At 42.9% G+C, this 27,780-nt stretch overlaps 2 protein-coding genes across 3 annotated transcripts in view; one reads left to right on the top strand and one right to left on the bottom strand.

The window, feature by feature from the left end:
- The window catches only part of CENPP (centromere protein P), a 112,732-nt gene extending 97,550 nt beyond the window's left edge, over window positions 1-15,182 (top strand). For both annotated transcript variants that reach the window (XM_018914958.3, XM_018914957.3), the window contains exons 7-9: window positions 12,781-12,860; window positions 14,489-14,580; window positions 14,827-15,182. In XM_018914958.3, the coding sequence (XP_018770503.1) occupies window positions 12,781-12,860; window positions 14,489-14,580; window positions 14,827-14,948 (294 nt within the window). In that variant the 3' untranslated portion in view covers window positions 14,949-15,182. The remainder of the gene's footprint in view (window positions 1-12,780; window positions 12,861-14,488; window positions 14,581-14,826) is intronic.
- The window catches only part of IPPK (inositol-pentakisphosphate 2-kinase), a 29,866-nt gene continuing 17,057 nt past the window's right edge, over window positions 14,972-27,780 (bottom strand). The window contains exons 3-13 of the mRNA XM_018914952.3: window positions 27,664-27,759; window positions 26,855-26,921; window positions 25,214-25,335; window positions 24,734-24,823; window positions 24,090-24,148; window positions 23,648-23,720; window positions 22,234-22,510; window positions 20,909-21,059; window positions 19,718-19,820; window positions 19,166-19,245; window positions 14,972-18,172 (exon numbers count right to left, since the gene is read on the bottom strand). Coding sequence (XP_018770497.3) covers window positions 17,947-18,172; window positions 19,166-19,245; window positions 19,718-19,820; window positions 20,909-21,059; window positions 22,234-22,510; window positions 23,648-23,720; window positions 24,090-24,148; window positions 24,734-24,823; window positions 25,214-25,335; window positions 26,855-26,921; window positions 27,664-27,759 — 1,344 coding nt within the window. The 3' untranslated portion in view covers window positions 14,972-17,946. The remainder of the gene's footprint in view (window positions 18,173-19,165; window positions 19,246-19,717; window positions 19,821-20,908; window positions 21,060-22,233; window positions 22,511-23,647; window positions 23,721-24,089; window positions 24,149-24,733; window positions 24,824-25,213; window positions 25,336-26,854; window positions 26,922-27,663; window positions 27,760-27,780) is intronic.

Genomic DNA, 27,780 nt, shown 5'->3' with positions numbered 1-27,780 from the left:
TTCACTGTGCCCTGTTCTAAACTCAGAGGAGGTCAAATAATGTATAAGTTAACAGCATTGTGATGCTGAGAGGAGCTTATAGATTTTTATCTTCTGCTTGAAAGGCCACTTGAACACATGGAGAATGGTGAAACAGGAGGAATAACTTCTGTTTCTCAAAAGTCTTCAAGGTGCCTGCACTGTGATATCTTTGTCATCAAAGAAAGCCAGCAGGCTGAAGGAATAGAAGGAGGTGATCTTGAAAATAAAAGTCATTAGACCAACTTTAGTATAGAAAGTGTCAAGACTCCAGTGCTCTGTAAGTATGAAGAGTACAGAGAAAGAAGAGTTGAAATGTCTGTTTATGGTCCCAGCATACAGAGACCGTGGAACTCAGTTCTGTATCCTCCCCTTCAGAAATGGAATCTTTTATCTGCAGAGTGGCCAGACCAGGTGGGATGGGAGCAGGAACTGCCTTCACTGAGGCAGTGGATGACAGGAGCAGCCTGGCTGAGCAGAGGAAGTCAAGAGTTCACTTCAGTCAGCCCTGACCATTTCTGTGTTGCAGGAATCTCCTCCCCACCTTTCACCTGGCTGCACTCAGGAGCTCAGGCAGGCCAGGGAGTCCAGCGTGCTGCTGGCCGCAGGGCAAGGGGCCAGAGCAGGGCTTTGTCCTGCTGGTTGGAAAGGCAACAAGGAGAGAGGCAGCTCCTCTTGGCTGCCCAGTTCTTATTATTTGCTTTACCTTCTATTGCTTTATTCCCTTTCCTCCCCTTTCACCCTCACAAGTTCTTTTCTCAGCCACTTCAAAATACTCATCCAAGGTTTACAGCTTCCCTACTGACTCCATTTTGCAGACTTATACCTTTATTTAATAATTACAATCTGGTTGTCCTACCCTTTTTTCCATGAGCATCAAAGGAAAACTGATAGTCCCCATCCTTCCTTTTTAACTCTGCAATATTCTGCCTTTGCATGTTACAGCCTGCTATGGGGCACTGCAGGGCAGTGGCCACCTGCATATACAGGATTTTCCTTTTCTTGTCTCTGTCCTGAAACCCTTTGTGGTATCTCCCTTGTGGTGCCATAGGTGAGCAGTACCCATATGCAGACCTCTGATAATTTGATATGCTTGCAAAATATCCATTTCCTTGGGGGGAACCCCAGACATTGGTACCCATTACCACCTCTCACATTCTATAGATTTAAATGTTCCTCAGTCATCCTTATTTTTAACAGCTTTCTCTCACATTATATCATAAATAGATATTTTACTTATGCCTCCTGGCTTGCTGGGTTATTTACAGAAGGGCTGTGTTGAAGTTGGATCTGCTATTTAATTACAACATTGATCAAAATATCATTTCCGTGAGTCAAAAAAACACATCCACATTCAGGAATGTGAGGTTGTTTCTGCTTTGTTCAAGAATTGGAATAAAAAGAGACAACTGAAAATTACAGCAGCAGTTTTTTAACCTTCCAATGAAATATAAGAAAGGAATGACATTTTTAAATTGCTTTACTCTTTGTTGTCGTGATGAATCCGTGCAGTTGCTGACTGGTTTTGATCAGAGACAGACAGAATCCTAAACTTTGCAATTACTTATGTGGTTTATTCTTTTTAACATCAAACACACAAGTTTATAGTTGGAAAAAAGTAGCAATGGGGAAAAAATTTTCTAACTGTTAAAGTCAGCACAAAACATGAGATGGGGAATTTGGGATTGGCAGTAGAGTGCATTTCTGAAGCCTGTACCAGTTCCTGCATTCCTTCTGCAATCAGTGGTCACGAATATCCTTATGGAAAAAAGTATAGGAAAAGATGAAATACTGCTGGTAAACCTTGAGATATTAAACACAGATTTCCTTCACATATTTACAAATATTAACAATACATTGCAAAAAGCATGGGGTACATCGTTAGGTGGGAATAAACCTGAAATTGCAATGGGAGATGTGTGTGGCTGGGAGGTATTTATGTTTTAAAAAGCTTAATTTTCAACTGTAGCTGCATCCTAATTCCAGTTCTTTACTGCAGTGAACAGAATATTAATATTCATTAGTACAACTTTCTGAGGACTTTAACTATTGCCACAACTCGTTGCCTCTTGGTTAGGTTTCTGTTCAGTCCCACAGCATCAGTTCTAATTTGTGGTATGTTTTTTCACATTGTATCTGAAATGCTAGTGACCAGACAGATGAAGTAATTTATAAAGCCTTTTTTCAGAGCTACCTGAAATTTAAGCTTTTGCATATTGCCTCTTTGTGCATTAGTGCAGAAATGTAGTGGAATCTCTATTATGTCATTACCTGGAGCTGTTCCCTGTGCTGGTCCAAAGCAAGGTGCCCACCTACCTTGAATAAATACAGCTTTCAACCCCTGGCCATTGTAAGGAAACATGGAAGATTTGCCCTGTCCTTCTGCCTTTCTGTCAAATAACATCACTTCTTTTTTGAGTTCAAGTGGTGACACTTCCCTATGTGTTGGGTAGTTCTATTTCAGCTATGTGCTGACTCATGTTTTTCCAAAATACTCAACTCAGCACATCCTCTGTGTGTCTGAAACAGCACAAAGAGCTCAGCTTGGGGCTTGGTTCCCTCCTGTGCCAGTAATGAGCATTGTTACTCATCAATAAAACTTGGAGGTTTCCAACTTTTTTCTGAAATAATTGTTTTGCAGCAGTTGTTCAGTTTCCAGCATTAGCCATAAGCCTCCTGTAGGTTTTCATTGATGTCCTTGCTTCTCATACCCAGTTCCAATTCTTCAAAAGGCAACTACATCCCACCAGAGCAAAGGGACAGTGTTTCTCCTAAATAAGATTAGGGCTATAGTGAACAGATAGAAAATTCTGTTTTAAATAATTATATCTAGAAATATGTCATTTATATATAGAAAACACTGAAAAAAAATTAAATAGAAAAAAGTCTGCATTTAAAATATATTAATTGTAGAAAATAAGAGTATGTAATTATTCTAGTGGTCTTTCTCTATTTGTTTGCCCTTCTCATCTGGTTTCCATTTCCTTCCTCATGCTTGGTTGCATTTTCCATTTCCATATCAAACACTATGTACTTCTCTAAAAAGTGAATGCATCTTTTCTTAAGCTTCTCTTGTGCACTATTTCCATCTCAGACCTTGTCAGAACTGACATGTGAAAATTGAGCTTGATCTTACAGATAAAACTGGTGGTTTGAAATGTCAACAGGGAGACAGGGTTGGGTTCCTGTGACTTGCTGCTGATATCCCTGCTGTTTGGGGCCTCAGATGTTTTCCCCTTGGTTTTAAATTTAAGCAGGAATTAGTAACAGGATGCCTGTCCACTGAGACACTGTCTCAGGAAGGAGATGTAAGCTGAGGACACAAATATTTTGAAGCATTTTAGTCAAAATGAAGGATTTGTTGGCAGCTGGGACAAGAAGACACTTTGAGGACAACAACAAAGTTTGCTTCTGGTTTCCTCTTAGATTTAAAAATTATTTGTCTTTGCCTGTTGATTCATGTTTTTCCCATTACAAACAGTAGCATCAAATGGTTTGTTTGGGTGAATTAGTGGACAATGACAGAAATGATTTGTACAGCAGTTCTGCAGTGAGAGTCTGAAAGGGCAGAATGGCAGGATAAATGTGTGTGTGTGTGTACAGATATCTAATTTTTTAATTTAACTGTTAATACCATATCAGTATTTTTGATTATCACCTTTCTGGAGATTTATAATTCCAGAGTGCACAAAATTCAGAACTGACTGCGAGTCAAAAACACCCATTAAGTGATTAATTATGTTTGCTTTATGGTCTGATGGGTGTTTGTGGCCAAACTTTGGCCACTCCAAACAAACAGGAGTTGTGTATCTCCTGACACTCCAGCACAGTTCCCCCTGTGTCATCTTCCAGGAGGGAAATGTTAAAAACAAACAAAAAAAGACTTTTGAGCAGGTTATGTTTTTCTGGATGTCTGTGTAGGGTTTATAAACATGCCTTGTTGAAGGAGAACATTGGTGTGGTTTGGTTTTTTCCCAGGATCAGACAGACTTTGCCAATCATTTTTATTATGATTTCTCTCTGTTCTTCACATTAAATGCTGTGTGCTCCCTTTCCTTTGGGAGCTGAAAGAATTATCAAATAGCTGGAGAACAAATAGAGTTATTTCTGAAACACTGGGTTCTGTTTTCATGATACAGGATGAGAAGTTTGGGGCTGGGGACAGAGATGGGTTCCCTTGTAATTCCTGTTGTACCAACACATCCCATGTGCTAGACAATCCCAGCTTCCCTCTTGGACCATCCCTGTGGAAATGCTTGCACAGGCTTTGATGTCAATGATCCCTGTGAGTCCCAGCCCTGGATATTGTACTTTTCTATGATTTATTTGCTATTTTTTTCTGTATTTCATGGCCTTTGCTTCTATTACACAACGTGAATTGTCCAAGGTAGAATAAACTGATTTTGTTTTATAAGGTCCATTCCCAGGGAGTACTTGGGGAACTGAATGTTATGGTGTTTTTGTCTCATGGGAATTAGCAGGAAAGATCCTGGGAGTTAATAAGGATTGAACAGTTAGACAATAATTCTGAATTCATAGGGATATACTAGAGATCAGAAATGTGATTTTGGAGGTCTAGGAGCTGTACAGTTACAATTGGAATTATATTAAGAGGTTTTAGGAGGCACAAAAATGAGCATAGTCTAGACAGTGCTACTTCTGCACTGGCAGGGGCAGCTGCAAGAAATGCTAATGCAGGAGCTGAGTCCAAAACAGGGAGGGGGGAAGTAGGAAAAGCCAAAGGTGAAGAATATGCTGGAGGCCTCAGATGTTAGAGCTCAATGTGTTTGGGAAGAGTCATCCAGAGGTGGAATTCTTTCTACAGTGGAAAAAAGGAATATTGAAGTCATCCAGAACTCCATTTTAAATGTTGTGGTGCTTGCCTTTCTCCTGGAGTTTTCCATGGGATTGTCTGGATATCCCTTATAGTTCCTGCTGTGGGACTCAGCCTGGCTTTGGGAATGGAGACTGAGTGTTACAGCCTTGTTTTTTACATGAGCTGGGGGTAACTCCATGTTTAAATTCTGGGAATGCAAATCTCCTTCTGTCTGTTGCTTTAATTTCCTTTTTCTTGAACAATTTTTACTCAAGAGGGTTGAGGGCTCCTTCCTCAGATCTTTCTGTGTGAAAGGCTGGGAAAGGTTGGTGCTCCAGGATCCAGGCTGCAGCAGGCATTATTCCACAACTTTTAGGACCAATCTCCTGCTTTTACTTTAAACATTCACCACATTTGCACACAGGAATGCTTGAATCACTTTACTTCCTTCGAGCTTAAAAACACAGGAGAACTGAACTGATTGCTTGGGAAACTGAAGAAGGAAAAGGAGAAAGTTTTAATATTAACTACTTTCCTTTCAACTGGGCTTCTACCAGAACAAAACATATTGTTACCAACAGTTTTGAAATGATTCTGCAAGGCCAGCAATTGAAATTCAAATTATGAAATGCCTGAAGTTTGCATTGAGAGTGAATGAATGCATTGGCATTGTCAGTGAGTGCTCTTTGTGTTGTTGCAGTACCTAAGCAATGAAACAAATATTTATTCCCTTGCATCACACAGCATTCCTGGGCAGTGCAGCTTTGGCCTTTATAAACCAAATAAGGTGGAGCATAAGGAGTTGTTTTTGCCTGGCAGCTGCCTGTGGTTTCTCCTCCTGGATACACTAAAGAATTCTCCTTGCTGCCCTAAATTCTTTTCTACTCACCAGTACACAGCTATTTGAGTCAAAATCTAATTTGTTGTGAGAGATTTGGTCAAAAGTATAACAAAGTTTGCACACGTAGAGTGCTACAGGTTTTCAGTATTCCTTATTTTTGCTTCTGTTTTGTATTTTTGGGGAGGTTTTGCAGCTTTCTTGTGGAAGTCGTTAAGTAGATCAAAGTTTGAGGATAGTTGACCAACTTTGCAAGCCTGTTATTTAGCAGTGGATTGACAACTTTACACTCTCACACATACAATAATTATAAATTGGTGAATCTCTTCTTGCAGATGTTTGTGTCTTCTCAAGAATATTTCCTGTGTCCCTCTTGTTTGTGCTAAGAATGTGTTTGGAAATCTGAAATGTCGTGTTGTTGTCAGCCAGATCTGAAGGACTGTGTTTGGGTATGACAGGAAAAGAATTCAGCGGGTTCAAAACTTCCAAGGGATTTCAGCTGGACCCGTTCCTGCTCTTGTTGATAGCAACAGGCACTTCAGCACTGCATGTTAATATTTATTTTCACATAAGCAGCTGAGAATTGTAAATAACCAGACAAATGAAAGCTACTGGGTGGCAAATTTCTGTGGAGTCTGTCCGAAATATAATGCTTTGTAGAGCCATTAAAAGAGGATGGATGTCTTGTGGGATTATTTCAGTGTGTCTGCAGTATATGTTTTATAGGAAATAAAGGCCTATAGGTAAAGCTTCACTTTTTACCTAATGCAGGTGTTAAACCTTTTTAAAGCTCAGGAATAATAACAGAAATACTGCAGAGGTATTTGTGAGAGGAGGATGCACATGGACATAGGTGTGTGTATGTTAAAGGAAAAATCTGATTTTTCTGGAGGCTGGTGGGTGATTATTGTTCAGGAAGATCTCTGCTGTTCCTCACTGATAGGAAATCCAGGTGGAGCTAAAACTGGAGCACAGCTTTATTGGAGTGCCAGTCCCACAGGAGGTGTTGGGGCTGTTTTGTGGCAGCCCAGGTTCCTCCTGTGTGCAGTGAAGGGCAGGGCAGAGCTGCTCCTTAGGCACCAGCAGGACAGCACAGGCAGATTCTGGCCAAACCCACTCTGCTGTGGGACAATTTGCTCTAAGTGATAGACTGACCTCTCCATCAATTTAGAGCTCCTGGTGAGAAATGACAGTGGCATTTTGGACCTTCCAGGTGGGTCTGTGGATGTATCCCTCCTTACCAGGTAAGATAAATTTGCCCACATAGAAGCAAATAACTCTTCAGACCTTCAAGAAAGATTAAAAAACCACTGCAGTAAATGATGAACATAAACTGAGTACCTTGTCTAAAAACTTTCTTTAATCACACTTTTAAAAAGGTTAATGTCTAACCTTGAGCTAATTTAGATGAACTAGATGTTCTTCATTGTGTCCTGTGGTTTATTTTTTAAATTAATCTGCCTACTTGGGAAAAAACTAACACAGTGTTAGAGCCAAGTCATTAACTAAATTCTCAGATGCTTTTATTTAGATGATGTTTAAATTGTGCTGTCTGGGTGAGCTTGATAATGTAAACTACAAAAGCAATTTGGGCCACATTTGATAATCAACTTTTGTGTGGTATTTCAAATCCAAGTTGCTTTGTGCAATTCTGGATCCTTTTATTGAAACTTCAGAAAGGCTTGGAGAGCATCTTGCTGCAACTTTTATACAGAAAAAAAATAAAGATCTATGAGGTATCTTGCTTCTGTTGTAATGGAAGAAAACACAAGCTTGGCTTAATTTTTCTCCTAAAAATGCCTTTCCTGCAGTCTACTTCCTTCAGATTATTGAAAATTTGGCTCACAATTCTTTCTTCATGAGTTGTTGGTGCTTCATGCTGCTCTGCAATATGACATCTTTTTTCCTTCCATAATTTTTCATCTCTGTATTGTCCTTGGCTGCTCATCATCCCTTGCTAAATTGGACATCTCTGCTACTTCCACACGGTGCTGTTCATGCAGTTTATCATCAAGAAACATTTAATTATACCTAGCTGCAGAGGGAGGGCAGGGGACTCAAAATACAACAGAGTGAAAACTGATATGTCAGTAAAGTTGTGGAGGAAGAACAGAACTGCTGAGCTCTGCTGGTTTTCTGGGTATTTCCCCCAAAATAAATGGCATGGGGCAGTGTCAGTCTCTCCCTCAACATCCCAGTGAGTTCCTGTGCCCTGGGCTTGGAGCTGGGCCAGGACCTGCCTCCACTGCCAGCTCAGTGTTAAGACAGTGTCTTTTAAAATTTAAATAAAATGCCAGAAAAACCCAAGAATTTTAAGCTGGAAAAATGTAGGGCTTAAAATGTTCATAAACTAATGGAGATCTTTTACCTCGACAATTTTAAAGAGAAATACTGGAGAGAAGGTTTGTCTCTTGCCCAGCAAGAAAAAAAAAAATTGAAAAAAAAGCATCTGCAGCCTCTGTGTTCCCTGTTTATTATCTACCCCTTCCTGTTCTTCCTGAGGTTTCATGTTCATTTAATTCTATTTTCCTCACAAAAATAAACCTCTAGTATGTATTTTAATTTATTCCCAGTCTGCTGTAATTAAGTTGCAGATAAACACATGGTTGCCATATGACAAAGTGATATTGAAAGGAAATGAGACACAGAATTTTGTGTACTCAGGCCTTGGTTATGCTGGGTTGGCTCTTCTGTAGACCTACAGCCTAGATCCAATTAGGAAAAATACAAAATTATGGAAAATTATTGGTCACATTGTGAGCATAGTGACAAACTGAATCACATAAACTCATGGGGAGTCTAGCACGAAAAATAATAATGTTATGGAAATATGGAAGGAGGAAAATAAGTGGCAATGGAAATAGAGCAGGGGCCAAAAAAGAGAAGCTGTAATCAAGGGAAGAGAAAAGGAAAGAACAAAGCAGAGGGATTTCACTGACAATGAGCACAGGCCCTGGATTTGGGCTGGTCAGTGGTTCCAGGTATGTGTGCAGGGCTGATCTACAGCAGGCACCTGCAAGATTGAATCTTGGCAAAGGGATCAAGGACTCAAGTCACACATCTGGGCAGGTCTGAAACCAGGGGGGTGCAGAGCACTTTTTATCCAAGTGACCAACCAGCTGTGCCTGTGCTGCAGGAGGGAACCAGGCGTGTCCTGAGCTTGGGAGAGATTCTGGTCAGTGTTTGCAAAGATTTGCCCTGCCCAGGGTGACATTCAGACTGTTATTTATAGAATCCCAGGGTGCCTGGGGTGGAAGGGACCTTTAAAGACCCTCTCATCCCACTGTCCCAGGTTGCTCCAAGCCCCATCCAGCCTGGCCTTGGACACTTCCAGGGATCCAGGGGCCACAGCTGCTCTGGGCACCCTATGCCAGGGGCTCCCCACCCTCACAGGGAATGATTCCTTCCCAATGCCCCATCTATCCCTGCCCTCTGGCAGTGGGAAGCAATTCCCTGCTCTCCTGTCACTACCTGCCATTGTCAGACTTTATAGGCCCTCAAACCTGCTCCCAAAATTCTCCTTTCCTCTTCTAAAAAGTGAGACTTGCATGCTGGTCGTGTCACTTGTGCTTTTAGTTTTAAAAGCAGAGGACTGAGCCTGGCTGAGCATGGGGGGTGGGCTGGGACTGCCACGGGGACAAAACCACTCTGACCTTGTGCTCTTCTCGTCCTTGGTTCCGCCGGCGCCGGAGGTTTGGGTGATCGGCATCACAGGGATCACCAGCAGGACTGGTTTGCTTGAGGAACTTTCCCTCAAGATGGGAAGATGGGAGCTGTATTTATTCTGAGACTTAATTACGAGTGGTGAGTCTTCATAAATCCATTCGGAAAATACAGTGTTTTTGTGGGGTGTAATTTAGTTGAAAGGTTCTTGGTTACAGTTCCTTCAGTTGCACAAAGTGAGAAACTTCCACGTTTTAAATGTGCCTTTATTGCTTTAGTGAAATCTATTTTAAAAATTCCTGATGTTATGACTGTGTTGGGATTTGAAGTCTTGGTGCTCCCAGCCCTGTGTGATTTCAGTGGGTGATATCGTGGCCTTAGTTGAGCAAACCATACAGAGAAATCACCCAAATCAGAGCCCAGACAGAGCCTCCTGGGCAGGTTTAGAAATTGCTGCTGTCTGTAGAGGAGCTCGTGGTACCATAACCCTTTATATACATCCTTCTTCCAGAACAGCAAGATCAGAATTAGCAGTAAAAGGGAGTTGTTGTTCCAGCTGGGAGCAGTCGTGTGTTTTCTTCCTAAGTGGGACAGAAGCAAATTTATCTGCTTTTATCTGGCATCTCTCTTGCCAATTTTGCTTTGTATTTGTAGCTACAGCTTTTAAGCTGAACACATTTATAACATTTTCCTTAGCAGAGATTTTGTGTGCAATAAATTGCAGTGCAGCTGCAGAATAATGTATTTTGTTGAGCAATAGCTGCTACAAGTGTATTCCCCAGGATGGCTCCGTGTGTGTGTAAAATCTGTCATGGGAGCAGGGCAAAGCTGTGCATTCCATCACCACGGTCCCTTTGTGGTTTGAGACTGTTCCTGTTTGAGACAAAAGTTCCCATAAGATTCCCTGCTTGGACTCCTGAAGGAGCTGGAAAAGCAATTTCCGTCTAGGAGTAATAATAGCTTGGACTTTTGGTTTTGATCATAAGCTGACATTTAAAAGTCATCTGAGGAAAGATATTTCTTGATGAAAGTCAGGTTTTGCTTGATGCAGTTGAGGCTGATCCTTCCCATCTGCTGTCACATCCTTGATGGGATCTCTTTCCCTGGCCTTGGGCCTGGTTTACGAGATCCCTCAGGAGTCCCTGACTTCCCCCAGAGACCTTTCAGTGGCTCAGCTCATTCTGGTTTTATTGCTCAGCTTTTCTTTTCCTCAAGGAAAACTTGGAAAGTTGCTCAGCAGAGAAGATGAGGTGGTAATGTGGTACCCACAGAGTGTCTGGAATTGGGGATCTGCCCATGCTCACCCTGTGCCTGGGTGATCAGTCACCTGCCAGATTCCCCCGTGTTTAACTGTGGGATTCAGAGCCTGTGTTCAGTATTTTCTGTGTGCAATTGGAGGCAGATTGCGTGACTGCATTTCCCAGAGTTCATTCCTGGAACTGTCAGTGTTTAAGGTTGCTGCTGGATGCTGGGTGTGGTAGCTTTGCTTCCTGCCCCCATGGGTGTCGGTGGAAGGTGGGAATGGCAGCTGGGATCCTCGCACGGATCTGGGCCGGGGCTGCCTCAGCCACTGCCAGGGCTTGGGTTATAGCAAACAGGGATGTAGGTATTTGTGGTTTGGCTTTTTGTGTGTTTTGTGGATAGCTAAAATATGACCTTTCCCACTGAAAGCTGGATTTTATCCCAAATCCTGTGAATTTCACACAGGATTCAGGTTGGTTGCCAGAACCCCGGCACTGGGGGAAGGCACAGAAGGGCCCTTGCTGTGTGCAGAATTCACTGGAGCTCCCTCTCCCAGGAACAGGGAAGCTCTGCCACAGAAAGTCATTCATTGGCCTTTCCTTAAGTTGCCTCTGGCTTCCATAGAACATAAGTTTTTCCCCCCAAGCTTTGTGTCAGCTGCACAGGAACTCCTGAGACAGCCCTGGGAGCATTTCATTTTGTTTTGGCCATTGTAACTCTTATCTGGTTCCTCTGATCTGTTTTCTCCGGTGATTGCCAATGTCTGGGTGTGGGTGGATGAAGTGTGATTCGGTGTTTAGCTATGGGATACTCAGGATCCCTTGTAAATGAGGGATGCATGAGCTGAGTTCCAGATAGAAGCTACTCCTGCATTTCCAGTATCTACAGCTTGGAGCTAAAGGATCCCTGGATCCTCCCAGGCCCCTGACACCAGGCAAGGAGAGGCTCATGATGGAAATCAGGCATGGGTTATTGAGGAGAACTTGGTTTGTTATCAAAGGGCCATAATTCCACAGGGAGTAAAGCTGGAATAGGATCCCTGCTCTGCTGGATGAGTGACCTTTGATCAGCCACACTTCCAACAGTGGAACTGCCCTGCTCAGTGTCCTCCCTTCAGTGTCTGTGTTCCCAGGACAGATCGTGGTTGTTATCCTCACAGTAAATACTGGATACTGGGTAGAAATTAAAATGAGCAAATTCCATGTGCTGTATGTCATTTGGCATCCTGCACAGCCCCCCTTCAATTTGTCAGAAATTCCTAAACCAGAGCAAGGTCACATCTGGTAGCAATTTTGCTCTGCCAGATGAGGCGTAATCCCATAAAACCCAACTCATTTTCTCCAGTGCTGCTTAAAGCTGAGCTCTCCTGCTCCTTTTCCATAAGACCTGCTGCTTGTACTGGGAGCTCTGTGGAATGATTCAGGCTGGGAGACTTTTCACACTTTATAAACTGCAAGGTTTGGAACACAGCTTTGTGTCCAGCACACGAGGCAGGACAAGCAGCACAGCCCTGGAGTCTGTGGCTCCATTCTGTTTCCTTTTCCAGCAGCAGTCCCTGCAGGATGCTGTTCCTTGGTGCTGGGTGCCTGTGCATGCCCTCATTCTCTGGGTACCTCATTCAGCCTGGCACCTGCAGCATCCATACAGAGCTGGGAGTGCTTTTAAAAGAGCTCTAAACTTCTGAGGCTTTCACGAGACACAGGGAGCACATCAGATGGACTAACAAAGTAATGGAGCAACCCTCAACCTTTGCACATTGTAGTAACTGAAAATAAATCTCAGAAACATGGACTTTTAATTGGAGCCAGTATTTTCATGTTTGATCATGTTGCTGTTGTCCCATTTGTTGCTAACATTGGTTATATTGGTATTTCACTGGCTTAATTACTCTTTCAAAGCCTTGTGTGGAGCTTGGTGCCCATCTCAAACCAGAGTGTACCAGTGACCTGTCATCACTCACAGAGGCAGGGGGGTGACATGGTGATGTATTATAAGGTGTTATTAAATCCAATTAACAAATAGTTAAAATAAAAAATTTCTTTCAAGATTTCCTGGGTTTTATGTAAGGATCTTTTTTAAAAAGAAGCCAACAGGTCAGAATTTCAGAGAATGACTATTGCTTCTCTTACCTTAGTGCAATCCACTGTGGCTGGGTAGGAACCACCGTATCTGCTGTGATTTTTATGAACCTTCTTGTTCACAGGCCAAGTATCCTGACATTGTGTCCCTTCCAGAAGGACTGCTGGGAGATTTCATAATTCTAAGGAACCCCAAAGTTTCTGGGTAAGCCAATAAATGCATTTCTGTAATTACACAGGTGTGGGATTGCACAGGCTGGGCAGCAATCTGTTGCTGTAGTTCTGGGCTCCTTCTGTGGCAGGAGGTGCAGGGATCCCAGTCCCACCCAGCAAAGCCCAGTTCCTTGCCATTAAAGAGCAGAAAGAAAAGGGCATTTACTGTGCCATGGAAGCAAAGCAGCTGTGGCTCTACTTTCCCATTGTTTTAGAAGGAAATCAGTTAGATGAAGGGATTATTACCTACCAGGCACATGGGATTTGTTTGTCCTCCCCATGAGAGATGTTCCAGTACATTTGGGATTTTCAGCAGGGGAAAAAAAATCCTTACAGTTAAATGGTGTAACTCTCAGTGTCAGGAAATCTGTAGGGGCCATGAAAAGCAACTATTTTGTGACAGGATCAGACCATTCCCTTCTCCTGTTACACCTTGCTTTAACATGCTTTTATTTACATGGAAATAAGGCACAGCTCCCTTTATTATGTTTGTGTGTAGAACTAGCAAACAAACCCTAATGGATGATGCTGCTTCATTCAGCCAAACTTGCTCTTTAAAACTAAATGCTTTAATTTGGGGGTGCAGGAATTAATTGTTTCTAAACTATCCCCCATAGGTAGAACTTGCTTTATTTTACAGTTTCTCCTCTGGTACCAGGTGCCAATCCCATTACCCTCATTCCCTCTCACCCACAGTCATGAAACACAGGAATATAAAAGTCATTTCAGTGGCTTGGTAGAAAACAGACTGGCATAGAAATTTGTTTGCAAAATCCCAGAACAAGCTGTGCACAAATTCCCAAAGGATTTGTAAAAATGAAGTGGCAAAAGGCTGACAAATCACATTGGAAGCAAACTCTTAGAGTCATGATGGGCTGAACACCACTGAGAAAGGGACCTTGCTCCTCTCAGTGACTCACTGTGCAAAGCAGCGTTGGATTAGGAAAGCCTTTCCTCCAGTAAGGGAGGTGAGGGTTGGAGGGAACAAAGGGAGCTGTAGAGCAGCACCTCTGCTGTGGGTGGTGTTCTGGACTCAGCTCCTGCCTCACTGTTCCCTTGGGATGGTGCAGTGATCCCATCCCACTGGGAAAGCTGGGAATGTGACTGGCCTTGCACAACCACCAACACTATTCCTGAAGAAGTAACAATGTTGTTCAGCTTTATTTTTTTTAAATTAAAAGAAGTGCAGGAAGGCAGTGTAGGCCTTGGACCTGCCATTAGTCCAAAAAGGCCATGAATAGCAGGGCAGCCCATATTCCAAACCAGCACATCACCATTTATGCCAAGACTTCTGAAACAAGTTTCCTGTTCTCAGCACCTGATCCTGAGTGTAGATATTAGATGAGGGGTAGAGCCAGGGGACAATCCGTGCTCTCACCCCTTTGCTTTCCTCTCACTTTTACTGCACTGTGCAAATCTGGATGGAGCCAGAGCCTTTCCTTGGCATTGGATTGATGTGCTCCTGCTTCCCAAATCCAGAGATGGTTTGTTGCATTACATGAGGTGAATTTTGTTGCAGAGCACGAGGTTGAACCTTGTGACTGCTGCACTTTTGGCTTTGAAGGAACCTCAAAGCCAGCACCTGGTTAACCTGAACGGCCTTTGCTGTACCTGGTACAGGTTTGAATTGGTGATCGTCTGGAAGATCCAACTTGATGAAGAAGGGACCACTACACCTGTCCTGGACCTGCTGCCCAAAGTACCAGAGCAAGGTAATCTCAATCACTTCAGGGACTGTTCCTGAACTGCCAGGCTCTGGTTTTGGCCATGAAACTCCTGCTCCCAGAGCCCTGCCACACAAACCCACCCCAAGCCAGCAGCAGCTGACACTTCACCTCCTGTGCAATCTCCAGGGGCTCACAAGCCCTGTTTGCCTGCAGGCACCCTGCTTTACCCACCTGCTGCTACCCCTGCTCCACTCAGGGCCAATAACCTGCACTGCTGTGTTTGTCCTGCAGTCCTGGAGCAGAGGATGAGGAGTGTGGAGAGCATCCCTGGCAGCTTCCGCAGCGCGCTCCGGCTCTTCGGCATCGAGGCAGCCATCGAGAACCTGATCAAAGTGCTGGGCTCAGGAAAATGAATGCCAGCATTACTTACACCAGGTAGCAATTTCAAAAGTAGTTTTAATTAAGATATTGTGTTACACAGTCTGTAATTTTATTGAATATAAACATTAAGTTATTTTCCATTTAGAAACCATACTCATAAAACATGCTATCTGTACAATTATGGCACGTTATATATAAATTGTCATGACATGAAAATAAATACAGCCATTTAAATACAAAAATGCCAAATAAAATAGTTACATGTACAGAGTGATTTCATTATAAATTTATCTTTCTGAATCATTAATGTACCAGAGTGGTTTATCTTCTTAACATTTTCTAGATACCTGGAAATTGTTAAAAGATCATGCACTGTCAAAATCAAGTCCATAAAAATCCAATTCATTTCACAGCTCTGTAAAAGTACAGTGATTTTAAAATGACAAAAGAACAGTAAGAGACTCCTAGAACAAAGAGTTAAACAGCTTTCTCATTAAATTAGGGTGGAAGAAGACAGTTTGAAGATTTCAAAGACATACAATGCTAAAAAACCCGAAGGTAACTGTATGAAGTAACTTTGTTCCACAATGTGTGCTGAGACAGCGCTAATCTAACCCAGAGAGGCCCAGGACACCCCTGGGAACAGGTGAGCAGGTGAGCCAGTCACCTCCTGCCCACTGCAGCCCTTCCTTTGCATTTCTGACTTCCAGCAGGAAATCCTGACAACACTTTACCAAAGCATCACCTTTCACACATTCAGCCCTGAAGAAATAAAACAGATCAGACAAATGTCTTGCTTCTCCTTTCACTTCCATCAGATGTGCCATGAGCCCAGCTGGGAGCTCTCAGTGTTTCCAGGAGTTCCTGTTCTGCACTAGCACTGCACCCCAACCAGACTGATGTGACTGGGAGTCAGGTACTTCTCAGGTGGGGAGTAACAGTTCCTGGAACCAAGAGCCCAAACCCAGCAGCTCTGGGCCCTCCTTTCCGAGGCCAGAGCTGCTGGAGCACAACCACCCACTCCATGCAGCAATGGGGAAAGAGGTGAAGTCTGAACTAAAGCAACAGTGTGTTTCTAATTCCATAAATGTAATAATCCATTATTTGATCACTGAAATGGTGCCCCACTGCTCTGGTAGGTTAGGAGAAACTGACAGACCAGAGCCTGGTTTCTGCCTGACTGAGCAACACCAGAGATGGGGTTTTGATGAATGGCAGCTCAATCTTGTTAGATAAGGCAGGCTCATTTCAAGTTTGGAATCCAGTACTCAGGCACAATTCCTTCCTACTTCTCCACTGACATGGAACTGGTTGAGCCAGTTTTGTGTAACCTTCAGTTCATCTTTAGCTCCCTCCTTCTCGCCTGAAAATGAAACTGTTTGATCAGCACAGACACTGCTGTTTGCATATGAAATGAGTGTAAAGTTACAGCATAAAACCCTGGAAACTTCCCAGCTGTGCAGGGTCCTTCCTTCCTCCTCTTTCTAATAGCTGGAGGCTTTCTGGATTTATAAGGAGCTCTCCTCCTCCAGGTTTTCTTTGGGAAGAATTGGTTATTCCTGCTGCCAGCTCATTGCACTGTTGTAGTCTCACATCTCAGGCCCTGCCCCAGAAGGGCTCCTGGCACTGGCTGCCAGCACTGCCAGCTCAGGTCTCTGGCACAGGGACAGTGGTGGCTCTGTGTTCATATTTCTTGCTTGAGTTGTGCCAAAGTCCAGGGGGACCTATTTTTGAATTTCAGGTACAGTGGAACAATTCAAAGGTTACACTGAGGTCCCAATATAAATCTGTTTTTAGGACCCTGAACATCATTACTAAGCCTGTAGGCACAGGCTGTATCCAGGTAAGAGCTGTTCACTGGGGCTGGAGCAGTATCTCTGCACCATTTGGGGGCTGTGATCCTTGAGGGAAACAGAGCTGCAGCTTTTCTCATTGCACCCTCAGGTTTGGACATACCCTTCAGTTCCAGCTCAGGATCTTCCCCAGGGATGGCTTTGCTGCAGCACCTCCCCAGCCTTCAGCTGCACAAAGCACTGCTCATCTGCAGCACTGACACAAGCTCACCCTGGCACAAGACTGACCCACTGCAGCTGCAGGGAAGAAAAGGGGGTTCTGTCACCTTTTTCCTGTGTCATGTCAGCAAAAGAGCCTGAAAGCAGCTGCTCATGCTACGCAGTGTGTGGGGCATCAGTGTAACAGTGCCAATGTTTGACACAATCTGAAAGACCTGAAATGACCTGTGAAACTCAGAACATATTCTTCTTATAGCTCAATTTAAATTAGGCAAGAGCAAGCTGTGGTTTCACCTCCAATAGCAGCATATAATGTATAGAGACAATAAAAACCAGTATGGCAGGTGAGTAAAGCCCAACTATCATGTAAAACTCAAGGTTGCTTACCTTAACCCTTTGCACTTTGCACATTTTCAGAAGCTTTAGGTAGATACAAGGTGATCACACAACTTCTGGAGGCAGCCTGGTGTTCCTAGTCCATGCATTAGTACTTGAATGTTCTGCAGTGCCAGGGCAGTTCCACAGAGCAGCCACTGCATGGTTGCATTTCCAGTGGATTAATGCTAAAGTGTTGTATAGGTTGTGCCAGAGCATTCCCTCCTTTAGTAGGGATAAGGGAGACTCAAAGCACAGGGTCCAAGGTAATTCTCTTGTTAGTAATTAGGCTTTCTATGTTAGTGCAATACTTCAAGAAACCTTTAATTCTGTGCTCTTTCAATTCTAAGGAAGTAGACTTTTCAAATCAATTTGATCTGTCCTCTAGTTCCAAGGTATGGCACATTACCTGTTCTGTCACATTAAATACATTCATTAAGGTTATCTAGCAAACATGTGGCTTAGTGCTATCCCAGGTCTCTGAGAAGGCATTACCCATTAGAAATCATTTCATAAAGCAAAAACATTCACAGCTGAAAAATGCACTGAACACAACAGAAAAGAAAAATAAAATCACCATAACTGTATTCCAATATCTTTCACTTTCTCATGTGTTTGAATAAAAATAACCTTAAGGGAACGGTTACACTTTATGGAGAACTAATGTGCAGTCTTCATTCTCCTTGAAGAGGTTGGACATAACTGGGTCCTCTTTGGCCTGTATATTTTTCAGGTAATAGTTGACTATTTCACCATCGAGTTTGTACTGGTGGGGGATGCTTTCATAGGGCTTCAGGTCCAGGTCCAGCACAGAAACAGAGAAGGTGAATCTGGATTTAGATGTCAGTACCACAGGTCTTTGCTCAGAGCTGGAAAATAAAACCACACTGCACATCTGAGTCACTGAAACTGGTTCAGTGACTTTGTAATTTATGAGTCCCTTTACAGAAGTGACTCTAATGTTTATCTTAGAGCTTTTGTGGGAGCCCAAGAAAATAAACTGCAGCTAATGTAGCACTTAGGAAACTATAGCTCCAGCTTTACCAGTCCTGATGGGACCTAGCTGGCACCTCTTCTTTTCATTTTCCTTTCAGCTTCCACACAGCTGAAGGCAAACATGACTCTCATTTACTGTATTTAGTAAATCTAAGCTGTTTCTAGGTGGTGCATACAAAGCAACAGCCTTATTAACAGCAAAAGCAGAAAAGGGACTGCAACTCCTACTTAGGCTCAAGGTAATAAAACATTTAGTATGCTGTCCAAGCATGCTAAGGGATGGAGGAGTTCTGAAGTCAGCCATTGCACAAGTCATGTCCATCACTAACACTTCACTGGAGAACTGCAGGACAAATGCAGAAAACAGCATTCTCTAAAAATAACAGGGCTCTGGTGAAGCAAAGCCCCCTGCAGAAGAACAGATTAGCACTGCTGACACGAACCAAAAGGGATAATATTGTGGCAAAGCCTCCTGCCTGACAGCCAAAGCTGTCACCTCTTGATTATTGCCTTGGATTTATTCTAACTAGACCATTAAAGGCAACTCAGCTTGAAAAATCTCTCCTATGAGAACACCAAGGCAGAAACTACCTAGTTAAAACCATCCAGAGCTACTATGAACAGTCAATTCAAAGTTTAAGAATGGAATAAATATAAAACTTTGATCTTTTTGATCAACTTAAAACTCTTTAGAAAGCGACATTGGTCATAAATGTCTTAGAACTATACTAAAATGCTCACAGCCCAATATTTGGACACACCACCCCCCCACACCTTTTTAAAGTGATTGAATTGCCTGAACAGTACAAACATCCCAAGTTCTAAACAACTGGAGCCATTCCAAAGCAGATACAGGCAGCTCTTACCATTCATCTTGCAGGCAGGGGGAAAGGGCAATCATGATGGAACAGTCTTTAGCAGTCATTGCTATTCTGTACTGCTGCACCTGTACAACAGAAAATAGCACACATTTTCTCTTAGATTGGTGTTTTCCTGAGTAAAGCATCCTGTTCCTTACAAAAAGCAGCACTGCATTCCCTGGGTATGTTGGCACTTTAAGAGCTGGAAATTCTCTCTGGAACAGAAGGTTGGCAGGAGCAGGTGCTTTTGCAGCATCCTGTATAAGAGTCAGGTTTATTTCCTACAGATCAGGCTCCTAAAGGCCAAACAGCACCAGTTCCTGCAAATGCTTCCTCAGTCTAGAAAGTAAATAAACACATTTCTTTTTCTCTCAAAAACAAGCTTGTAGCACCAGTTCCTAACTGCTTCTGCGATAAAGGTGAACCCTGACACAGGGAAGCACTTTAACTGCACAGACCCCAAGAAACCAGCAGTGCTGCCTCCATCCATTATCCAGCCCTTTCAATGAGGTTAATTTACACTGACAGACCAAACAACCTCAGGAAGCTGAGAAGTACCTTTGTTAATGCAAATGCCACTGTCCCATCATCTTCCAGGGAAAGGTCCAGCAGCTTCTCATAAAACGCTTCGTTGTAAGGTCCATCTATCTGTAATGTACTTCTAAATAAATGTTAAAAGATTTACAGACAGCCAAAACCATGTGCTGGTTTTCAGTGTGATCTTTCCTCAGCAGCCCAGACACTCAGATTGGAACAACCCAACAATAACACTGACAAACATATCCAAGTATTAACCCATGGCCAGCCAACATCACAGCAGTCCCTGCTATTCTCAAGTCACTTAATATTTGCCGCTGCTTAGGATCTGGGTTGTGTGGGGTTTTATAAACATGAATCATTCTTAATCCACTGCCAGCTCTGTATCACTGCAAAATTATGGGGTTTTTGCAAAAAAAAATGGGTAAGTTTCAAAATTTGTAGCAGTCTGCAGGAGCTCCAGAAGCCTTGCTGAAAATACATATAAAAGAAATATATAATAATATCTTGATATCTATTTTTATATGTATATTGTATTATTTTGTACATAAGAAGTATAAACTGGGGGCAAAGGCATATCTGACAGGCTCTGCTCCAGCACCATTTGCTAATGGGGGGTGTCCTGGGCTCCCCTTTGAACAGCTGAGCCCCCACTGAGAAGCTGAACCCTCCCAGGGGAGTCTGTCCCACACAAACCCCCCACAGATCAAAGAAATAATCTTCCAGTGCTCTGCACAAGCAGCAGCAGCTCCTGAGTGAAGCCAGAGTGCCCTCGTGTGAGCACAGGAGAGGAACAGCACCCCAGTGCAGGCTGCTTGGAGCAATTATAATTACACCAATAAGCCTTATTAGAGGGGAAAAAGCACAGCAGCTTGCATTCATCATTGCAGAACATCATTATCCCTGCAGACATTCCCAGTTCTGTAGGTACTGGGGACAGGAGAAAGAAACCACCCCTTTCACTGGACCTCTGTGCAAATACACCACCCCCAGTACTAAGAGAGTGTTCTCCTCTCTTAGCCTCTTGGGAACTTTCCATAATCATTACTTTAGAATTCAGGCCAAAGTGACCAACATCAGCTGGAAGTTTAGTTAGAAGTTCAGAACGTGCCATGAAGGAAGGTTGTACAACAGAACAGAGTGTGTGCACAGAGCCAATCCTGCTGCAATCCTGGTTACTCAGGACTGGAAAGAAAAGCCATCAAGCCTTACCTCTCTTCAGGAAATTCCTCCAAGTACTGTTCAACTCTACTGTACAAAGGATAGAGTCCTTCAATATCCAGCATGTCAAGCATCTGAGCCTGAAGGGTTTTATAAAGGAGACAACCCCTCGGTAAACCAGAGCTTTCCAACTTATGTTTACCTAGAAAAAAATGCATTTTAAAATAAGGCAGACACAAGTCTTAACTTCAATTTGCTATTACATGTGCTAGTTTAAAAGTCCAAATACTTTTTTGTCCAGTCATAGGTAGGGGGAAACCTCAAAACACTTCAGTTTCCAAACAAAAGTGCAAGGTGCAGGTACTGTCCTGCACATTTAAACAGCTCATCTTGGACTGAAAACACCTGGTATTCAACTCTACAAACTACCTGAAAAAACAAACACCAAAACACACCCACATCCACTGCAATCTCCTAATTTTGAGTCCAGATGAGAAATTTCTCATCTGAGTTTGAAGCCACCACAAATGCACTTGGAACAGTATCAACTGCTGACAGTAATTTAGGACTTCAGCTCTGGGGTCTTTTTTATACAGTGTAATGAATTGTATTTGCTATAATTTCTCTAGGACAGCTCCCTCTCCAGCACTACAGCAAATCATGGGCAGTGAAAAAGGTCCTTCTCAAAAGCAGAGAAAGAAATGTGCTGTTTGTATAATTAGGATAACTGGGAGCATCTTGAATTAGAGCTTTATAGAACTTATGCACTGAGGAATTAACATAATTTACAATTTCCCTACTCTCACTTCCCATTCCTCTTCCCTCTGGTATTCAGACCTCTCTTCACCAGGAGAAGAGCAGCTGAAGAACATGAGCTGTGCCCTGGTGAGGGTTGACAGGAGAAGCAGAGAAAAGCAAAGTACAGAGTTGTAATAAACCAGCCAAAGCAGCCCAACTTCATCACATACAACATGAAAATTCCCCACTCATTTGGAATACCTGTGATTGTTATCAGCTCAAACTGCTATTTTCTTCTCTTTTTCCTGTACCACCTCCTGAATTTATTTTTATTTATTTATTACAGTGCTGTAAGTGCTCACTACAGTGTCACATTATATTAATAATTATCTGGCAGCTAGGCAGCTCAGAACTCTTTTTTTAAATGCCACCAGAATTCCCCTGTTTCTATAACCAAGAGACAAAGATCTGAATTGTTACATCAGGCAAGGCCCTGAGAAACCTGCTCTGGTGGGAAGTGTTCCTGCCCATGGCAGGGGGCTGGACTGGGTGGTCTGTGAAGTTCCCTTCCAACCCACACCACTCTGGGATTCCACAAACAGGAAATTATGGACAAGTTTTACAAGATTATCCCTTACCATTTCTTACTAGCTCCTTATTAAAAGCACTTGCTTCACAGTAGCTTCTCCCTTGTGAAATGGGAACTGTCTTCATGTCTCCTGCCCTGCAGGTGTCGGTGCTGCTCAGCAGCGCCATGGTGATCACGTGGATCAGCTCCTTGACAACTGTCCTTGTGCAGTGGGGGCTGACCAGCCCGTTGGAAGGGAAAAAGAAAGGTTTTAAGTGACGAGCAAGTTCATTCCAGTCAGAGACACAGTCCTGGTCATCCTTACAGCCATAAATTAGTTCCCCATTCTGCAACAAGGAGAAAAAGAAGTCTTTAGGCACATCAGGAAGTCAAGTTATTCATACTGAGCTATTCAGAGCATCAGGTCTACTATTTTAGGCATAGGAAAGTGTTATTACCTTAACATTCTGCACACAGACACCCAACATTCCCAATCTACTAATGATTTGTCCTCTTAAGTCTAATCGGAACCTGAAGTAACAACCTCTGAATGAAAACCAAAACTACTGCTTAAATCAAGTGCTACTCTCCCAATTTAATGGCCTGTAAGGAATGAGAACAATACAGGTGAATGATACTTGGCACATTTTCCTATCACTTCTTTCTGAATAATGTCAGCAGTGAAAAAGCAATGTGTGAAAACCCTTTTTTACCAGCCCAGACCAGCAAAGGGAAAGCTGTGAAAGGGGACAGAAAAGGTGTGATAGCTACTTACTAGTACAAAAAGAGGGCAGCTCATAGAAGTTTAATTCATTCAAATAGCTGATTTAATATTGGAAATAAGTTGAAAGAATCGCATTTCTTAGAATTAATCTGAAAATCTCTCACAAATCATCAGTTACTGCTTCGTATATTTCCTACATGAGTGTCATGGAATGCCACTTTCCCCTTCCTCAGTGAGGTCTGCATCAGTGCTCTAACAGGAATCTAAAACAAAGTATTTGCAGCAACATGCCAAGTTCTCCATTTTCTTCTTCCTGAAGCAGTACATAAAGTTTTAAAACTTTGGTCAACTTGAGAGTCCTTTTCTGTTAATTGCTCCTCAGTGATTCATTCCCACTAATTCATTCCTCAGGGAATGGTCACAGCCCCAAGGCTGCCAGAGGTTCAGGAGCATTTGGAAAATGCTCTCAGCCACAGAGTGGGATTGTTGGGGTGCCTGTGCAGGGCCAGGAACTGGACTTGGACAATCCCCATGGGTGCTTCTAAGTCAGGATATTCTGAGTCTGAGAATTCTGGCAAATTATTATTTCTCTGTCCTCATCTGAAATCTAACTAAGAACTTCCTTGTTTCCTTCTCTTGATGGGGTCTGACAGTGATGGTCTGATTAGGCAGGCTTGAAAGAAGATCTTGACTGTTTAGATGCTCAAGTCAAATTGTTTAAAATCCAAGGTAAAAAAAGCAAGCAGAGATTTAACTTTACCTTAAATATTTTCAAGTTGTTCTGTGCCTCCTGTAATAAGCTCTTCAAAGCAAAGTGCATTCTTTGCTTATTTCTAGGGAAAACAAAGCCAAGAATGTTTCATCACAGCCTTTGGATGTTCACACCTGACACAAGCACATGCACTGAGCACATTACTCACACTGAGGTCATGGCAAAGGCAAAGGGAACTTCAGATCTGAGAACATTAAACAGCTCTTGGGTGAAATGTTATGCTGCAAAAGGCAGCTCTGATTGCTGAGATAGGTGTAAAGGGCGAAATAGCAGATTATATAATCACTGTAAGGTCCAGACAAGCCAGCATTGATCATCCACAATACCTCAGTGAAAGGCAAAGTAATCCAAGCAAGAAATCTGTAATGCAGATTTTTTTTTTTTTTTTTTTTTTGGGGGGGGGGGGGTGGCAAAACCACAGAATCCTTACCCTGAGAAGAGATCCAATGGGCAATATTTACTTGGTCGCTTCCATTTTCCATTGGCTACCTGTGGAAAACCCAGAGCACTGCTGTTACCCTCTCTACCTGGAACAGCTGCTCCCCCATTTAACAGCCAGGTCTGTGGCACTGACATCCTGCCTTCAGAGGTCAGGATATTTAAACCACTTTGAACACAAAATTCATGACCACTGCGGGTGTTTTTAACTCAAGTCACTCAAACTGCATTCACAAGGGAGAAAGGTTAAACCCCAGGGAGTCACAGTCACTCCATTCCAGGGTCTCAGCAGGCAAGAGTCCATGAACTCCGTGCCTGTTACGTGCTGTTTGTTCTAAGTCACAGAATGCACTTGGTGAACTGATCTGGGAAGGAAGTTCCACATCAGAGTTGACCCAATCACAGCGTTCATAGTCCCCAAAGTCTGATATTGTATTTGTTTGCTTCCAGCTTCCCACAGAACTTGTTCCATCTCTCACTAAATAAATTCACACCCAGCAACTCAGCTGTGTATCCTCCTACCAGCTTTAGTCATATCAGAGATTTGAGCAAGTTTCAACAGGAAAGCAAGCCTGGAACAGCAAATAGAGCACAGTAGAGCACAGCCAAAGGAAAGCAGGGTGACTTAATAATTACCTTTAGATGCTGATGCATACAGTAACGACACACCTTGTGCTTTATCTCCTGTGAAACATGGCTGGAAAAAGGAATGAAGCCACACTTTGGCTAAAACAAACAAACAAAATAAGATCATAAATACAAATGTCTCTCTCTATAGAAATATAAAGGCATACAGTATGCAAATCTTTCCAGTTAAAGGAAAATCTTCTAAAATTGTAAAAAATTCCAGCACTTAAAAGCTGAATTAGTCTCTATTATTTTAAAACATAACGACATGCCAAACTGCTGTGGCCTATAGAAAAGCCTATAACACCTGGGAATTTCCCAAGTTTCAAAAGATGGGGAATTGGAAGAGAGAGGAGGCTGCTTCCTCCTATGGGTCACAGAGCAACAGTGAGCTCTGCCTTCCCCCACTGCTGCACTCCTTGAAAATGGCAGAGTGTAGTGCAAGAGCACCAAGCAGCGCCTGTGCCCCGGGGCTGTGTCCCTGCACACCTTGATCTCGATGCAGAGGATGGGCCGGTGCTCGGCGAAGCGGAAGGGCTGCAGCCGCGTCAGGTTGGGAAGGCACATCGCGTAACTGCTCAGCGTGTCCATGTCCTTGTCACAGCGACACTCTGCGATAGCAGGGGACAAACAACACCAACAGGGAGATTAGCTCTGGGGCGTTTGCTCGCTCTGGAGCAGTCTGGGTCACCAGGTGGGGCGTGGGAACAAGCAGGGAAGGACAGGACACAGGTTTATCAGCTTCAGCCAATTGTGCATTTGCACAAAGCTGCCTTCCCCATTATCAACGCCTGGTTTCAGTTTCCTCAAAACTGTCCCAAGAGCTGCTGTTAATGGCCAGCTCCCAGCTCATCTCAAGAAAGGTGACGCCTGAAACAGCAAGGAAATGGATTAGCCAACAACAGATAACGTGACTCATTCATGTATTTGTTCAAAGTTGTGATCTGCCGTTTGCTTACTATGCATGACCTACCATCCCACAGCTGAGTCAAAAGGATCTGAAAACTGGCAGGAATATCATAAACTCAAGAGGGATTCTGCATAAAAATCCTTTGAATAACCTCTCTCCACATGCTCCTTTGGGACACAGAAATGTCTGTGAGACTGTAGTTCAAAGTTAACAAGGGCACACAGCCCCAGATTTTCGAGTACCTGTTACTAAACAGACAGGCAGAACACACGTTCCTGTTACAGCTTCCACTGCTAAGAAAAATGCCCCCTCTTAAAAATATACTGCAACAGAAAAAATAAATCTGAGAAACCAAAGCCTCAGGCACCAGCCTGTCATGCCATACTGCTTCACCAGGATGAGCAAGAAGCCTTCTGTCTCCAACAAAATGTTGAGGTTTGTTTTTTTTTTCTAAATTTAAGCAAAAGTACATCCTTCACACCTTCACAGCTGAAAGCCATTTGCCAAAACAGAAAGGCACAGAAATCTGAAGTATTAGAGAAGCTCTTTTGTATGTTACACAGGCTTATGTGAAGAGAAACATTGAAAAAAAAATCCTTGAGGTTTAAAAACAATTCCTGCTAAAAATGGACAGTGATATTCACTGTTGTGAAGCACCTGGACACTTCCCCACAACCACATTGCAAGCCCCAGCAGCTGTGGACACACAAAGTTTAAATTGGAAAAAAAAAAACTAAATTCTATCATTCACTTCCACCAGAGTATCATTGGTTTTTTAACTTTTATTAGACACTATTAACTTTCCTCACTGCTTCCTGGCACTACGGACCTGTGCTCACTACATGTAAATTAATTCTTTTTTTTTTTTTTTTCCTGGATGAAAGGCATCAAAGCACTGGACTACAGTACTTTGATTAAACACTGTATTTATCTTCAAGGAGTTTTGCTAAAGCAGGAGTTTCTGGCCATTCTCAGTAACTTTTGGGAACATAAGACACCACGAGGGCCAATCTCTTTGCCTATTTTAGAGCTATCACATACCACTTTTAATTCCAGAACAGAATCCATTTTTTCCACAACAAATGTTAAACTTATCGTTGTCTAAATATTAATAAAGGTTTCCTTATATTCTGTAGTGTGATGCTTTTTTCACTTTAGAACAAAGGAAAATGCTTTACAGCTTGAGGAAGCCCCTTTCTAATCCCAGCCCTGGCACTTACCTGGCCTCTCTGGCTGGATTTTCAAACAGAGCTGTCTTACAAAGTCTAAAGGCAGTTGAATAATTTCCTGTTAGGGAACAAGAAAGAAAATATTTTAATGCAGAAAATTAATACCCAGTTTGTGAGTCTTGATATGGAGCAGCAAAGCACACTGAAGTATGCAGTCAGCAGCTTCTGATTCACTGTCTGTGAACACCTGTACCTGCAATCACATGCAACACCTGCTCCTCTATAAAAACCAAGGACTAATTTCAATAAATGCATGACAAAGAGCATTTCCAAGTGCAAGTTTAATGTGTGTGAAGGAACCTGCATCACTTTGTCCTTTCCACAAATGAAAAAGTCCCATGTCTCACATCCCAGCCCTTCCAAGGCACAACTGTGTCACTCAAGTTCCAGGTGAAGCTGTAACTTTTTCAGTTATCTGATGTTCAGTGAACAAGATCTGGCTGCCCTGAAGAGCAGAGCAAGCAAAAAGGTGACCTCTGACTGCACAGAAACCTCAACAATTTATATGAACCAGGTTTCTCTCCTTGTTTTGCAGTTAGTCTAAAAATCTCTCTCACACACACGCCCCTCTTGCCTTAGGCAGAGCAAAGAAATGACCACACTTTTCATCAGTAGCTGAAATAGCCAAAGCCCTGAGTACAATCCAATCACCTCATCAGCACAGAGCAGGCTCCCTGTCTGCATCCAAATGCTTCCTGTGTGCAAACCCTGTTAGTTCCTTTCCCTGGCACTCAGTGTTCCCCCAAACACTTCAGTGTTTACAATGCCTAAGCCATTTATTTTAAAAACAAATCATTTACCCCATGGTGAACATAGTTCTCCCCGAAGAACTGCTTCATCACATGTTTTCCAAAGTCCACGATGTTTTGCAGGTGGTGTAGTATTTCCTCTGGAGTCTGGAAGACAGAAGTGTAGTA

This window comes from Serinus canaria, chromosome 12 (genome assembly GCF_022539315.1).
Source record: "Serinus canaria isolate serCan28SL12 chromosome 12, serCan2020, whole genome shotgun sequence".
Classification (NCBI taxonomy): Eukaryota; Metazoa; Chordata; class Aves; order Passeriformes; family Fringillidae; genus Serinus; species Serinus canaria.
This window is presented reverse-complemented; position numbering and strand designations above follow the sequence as displayed.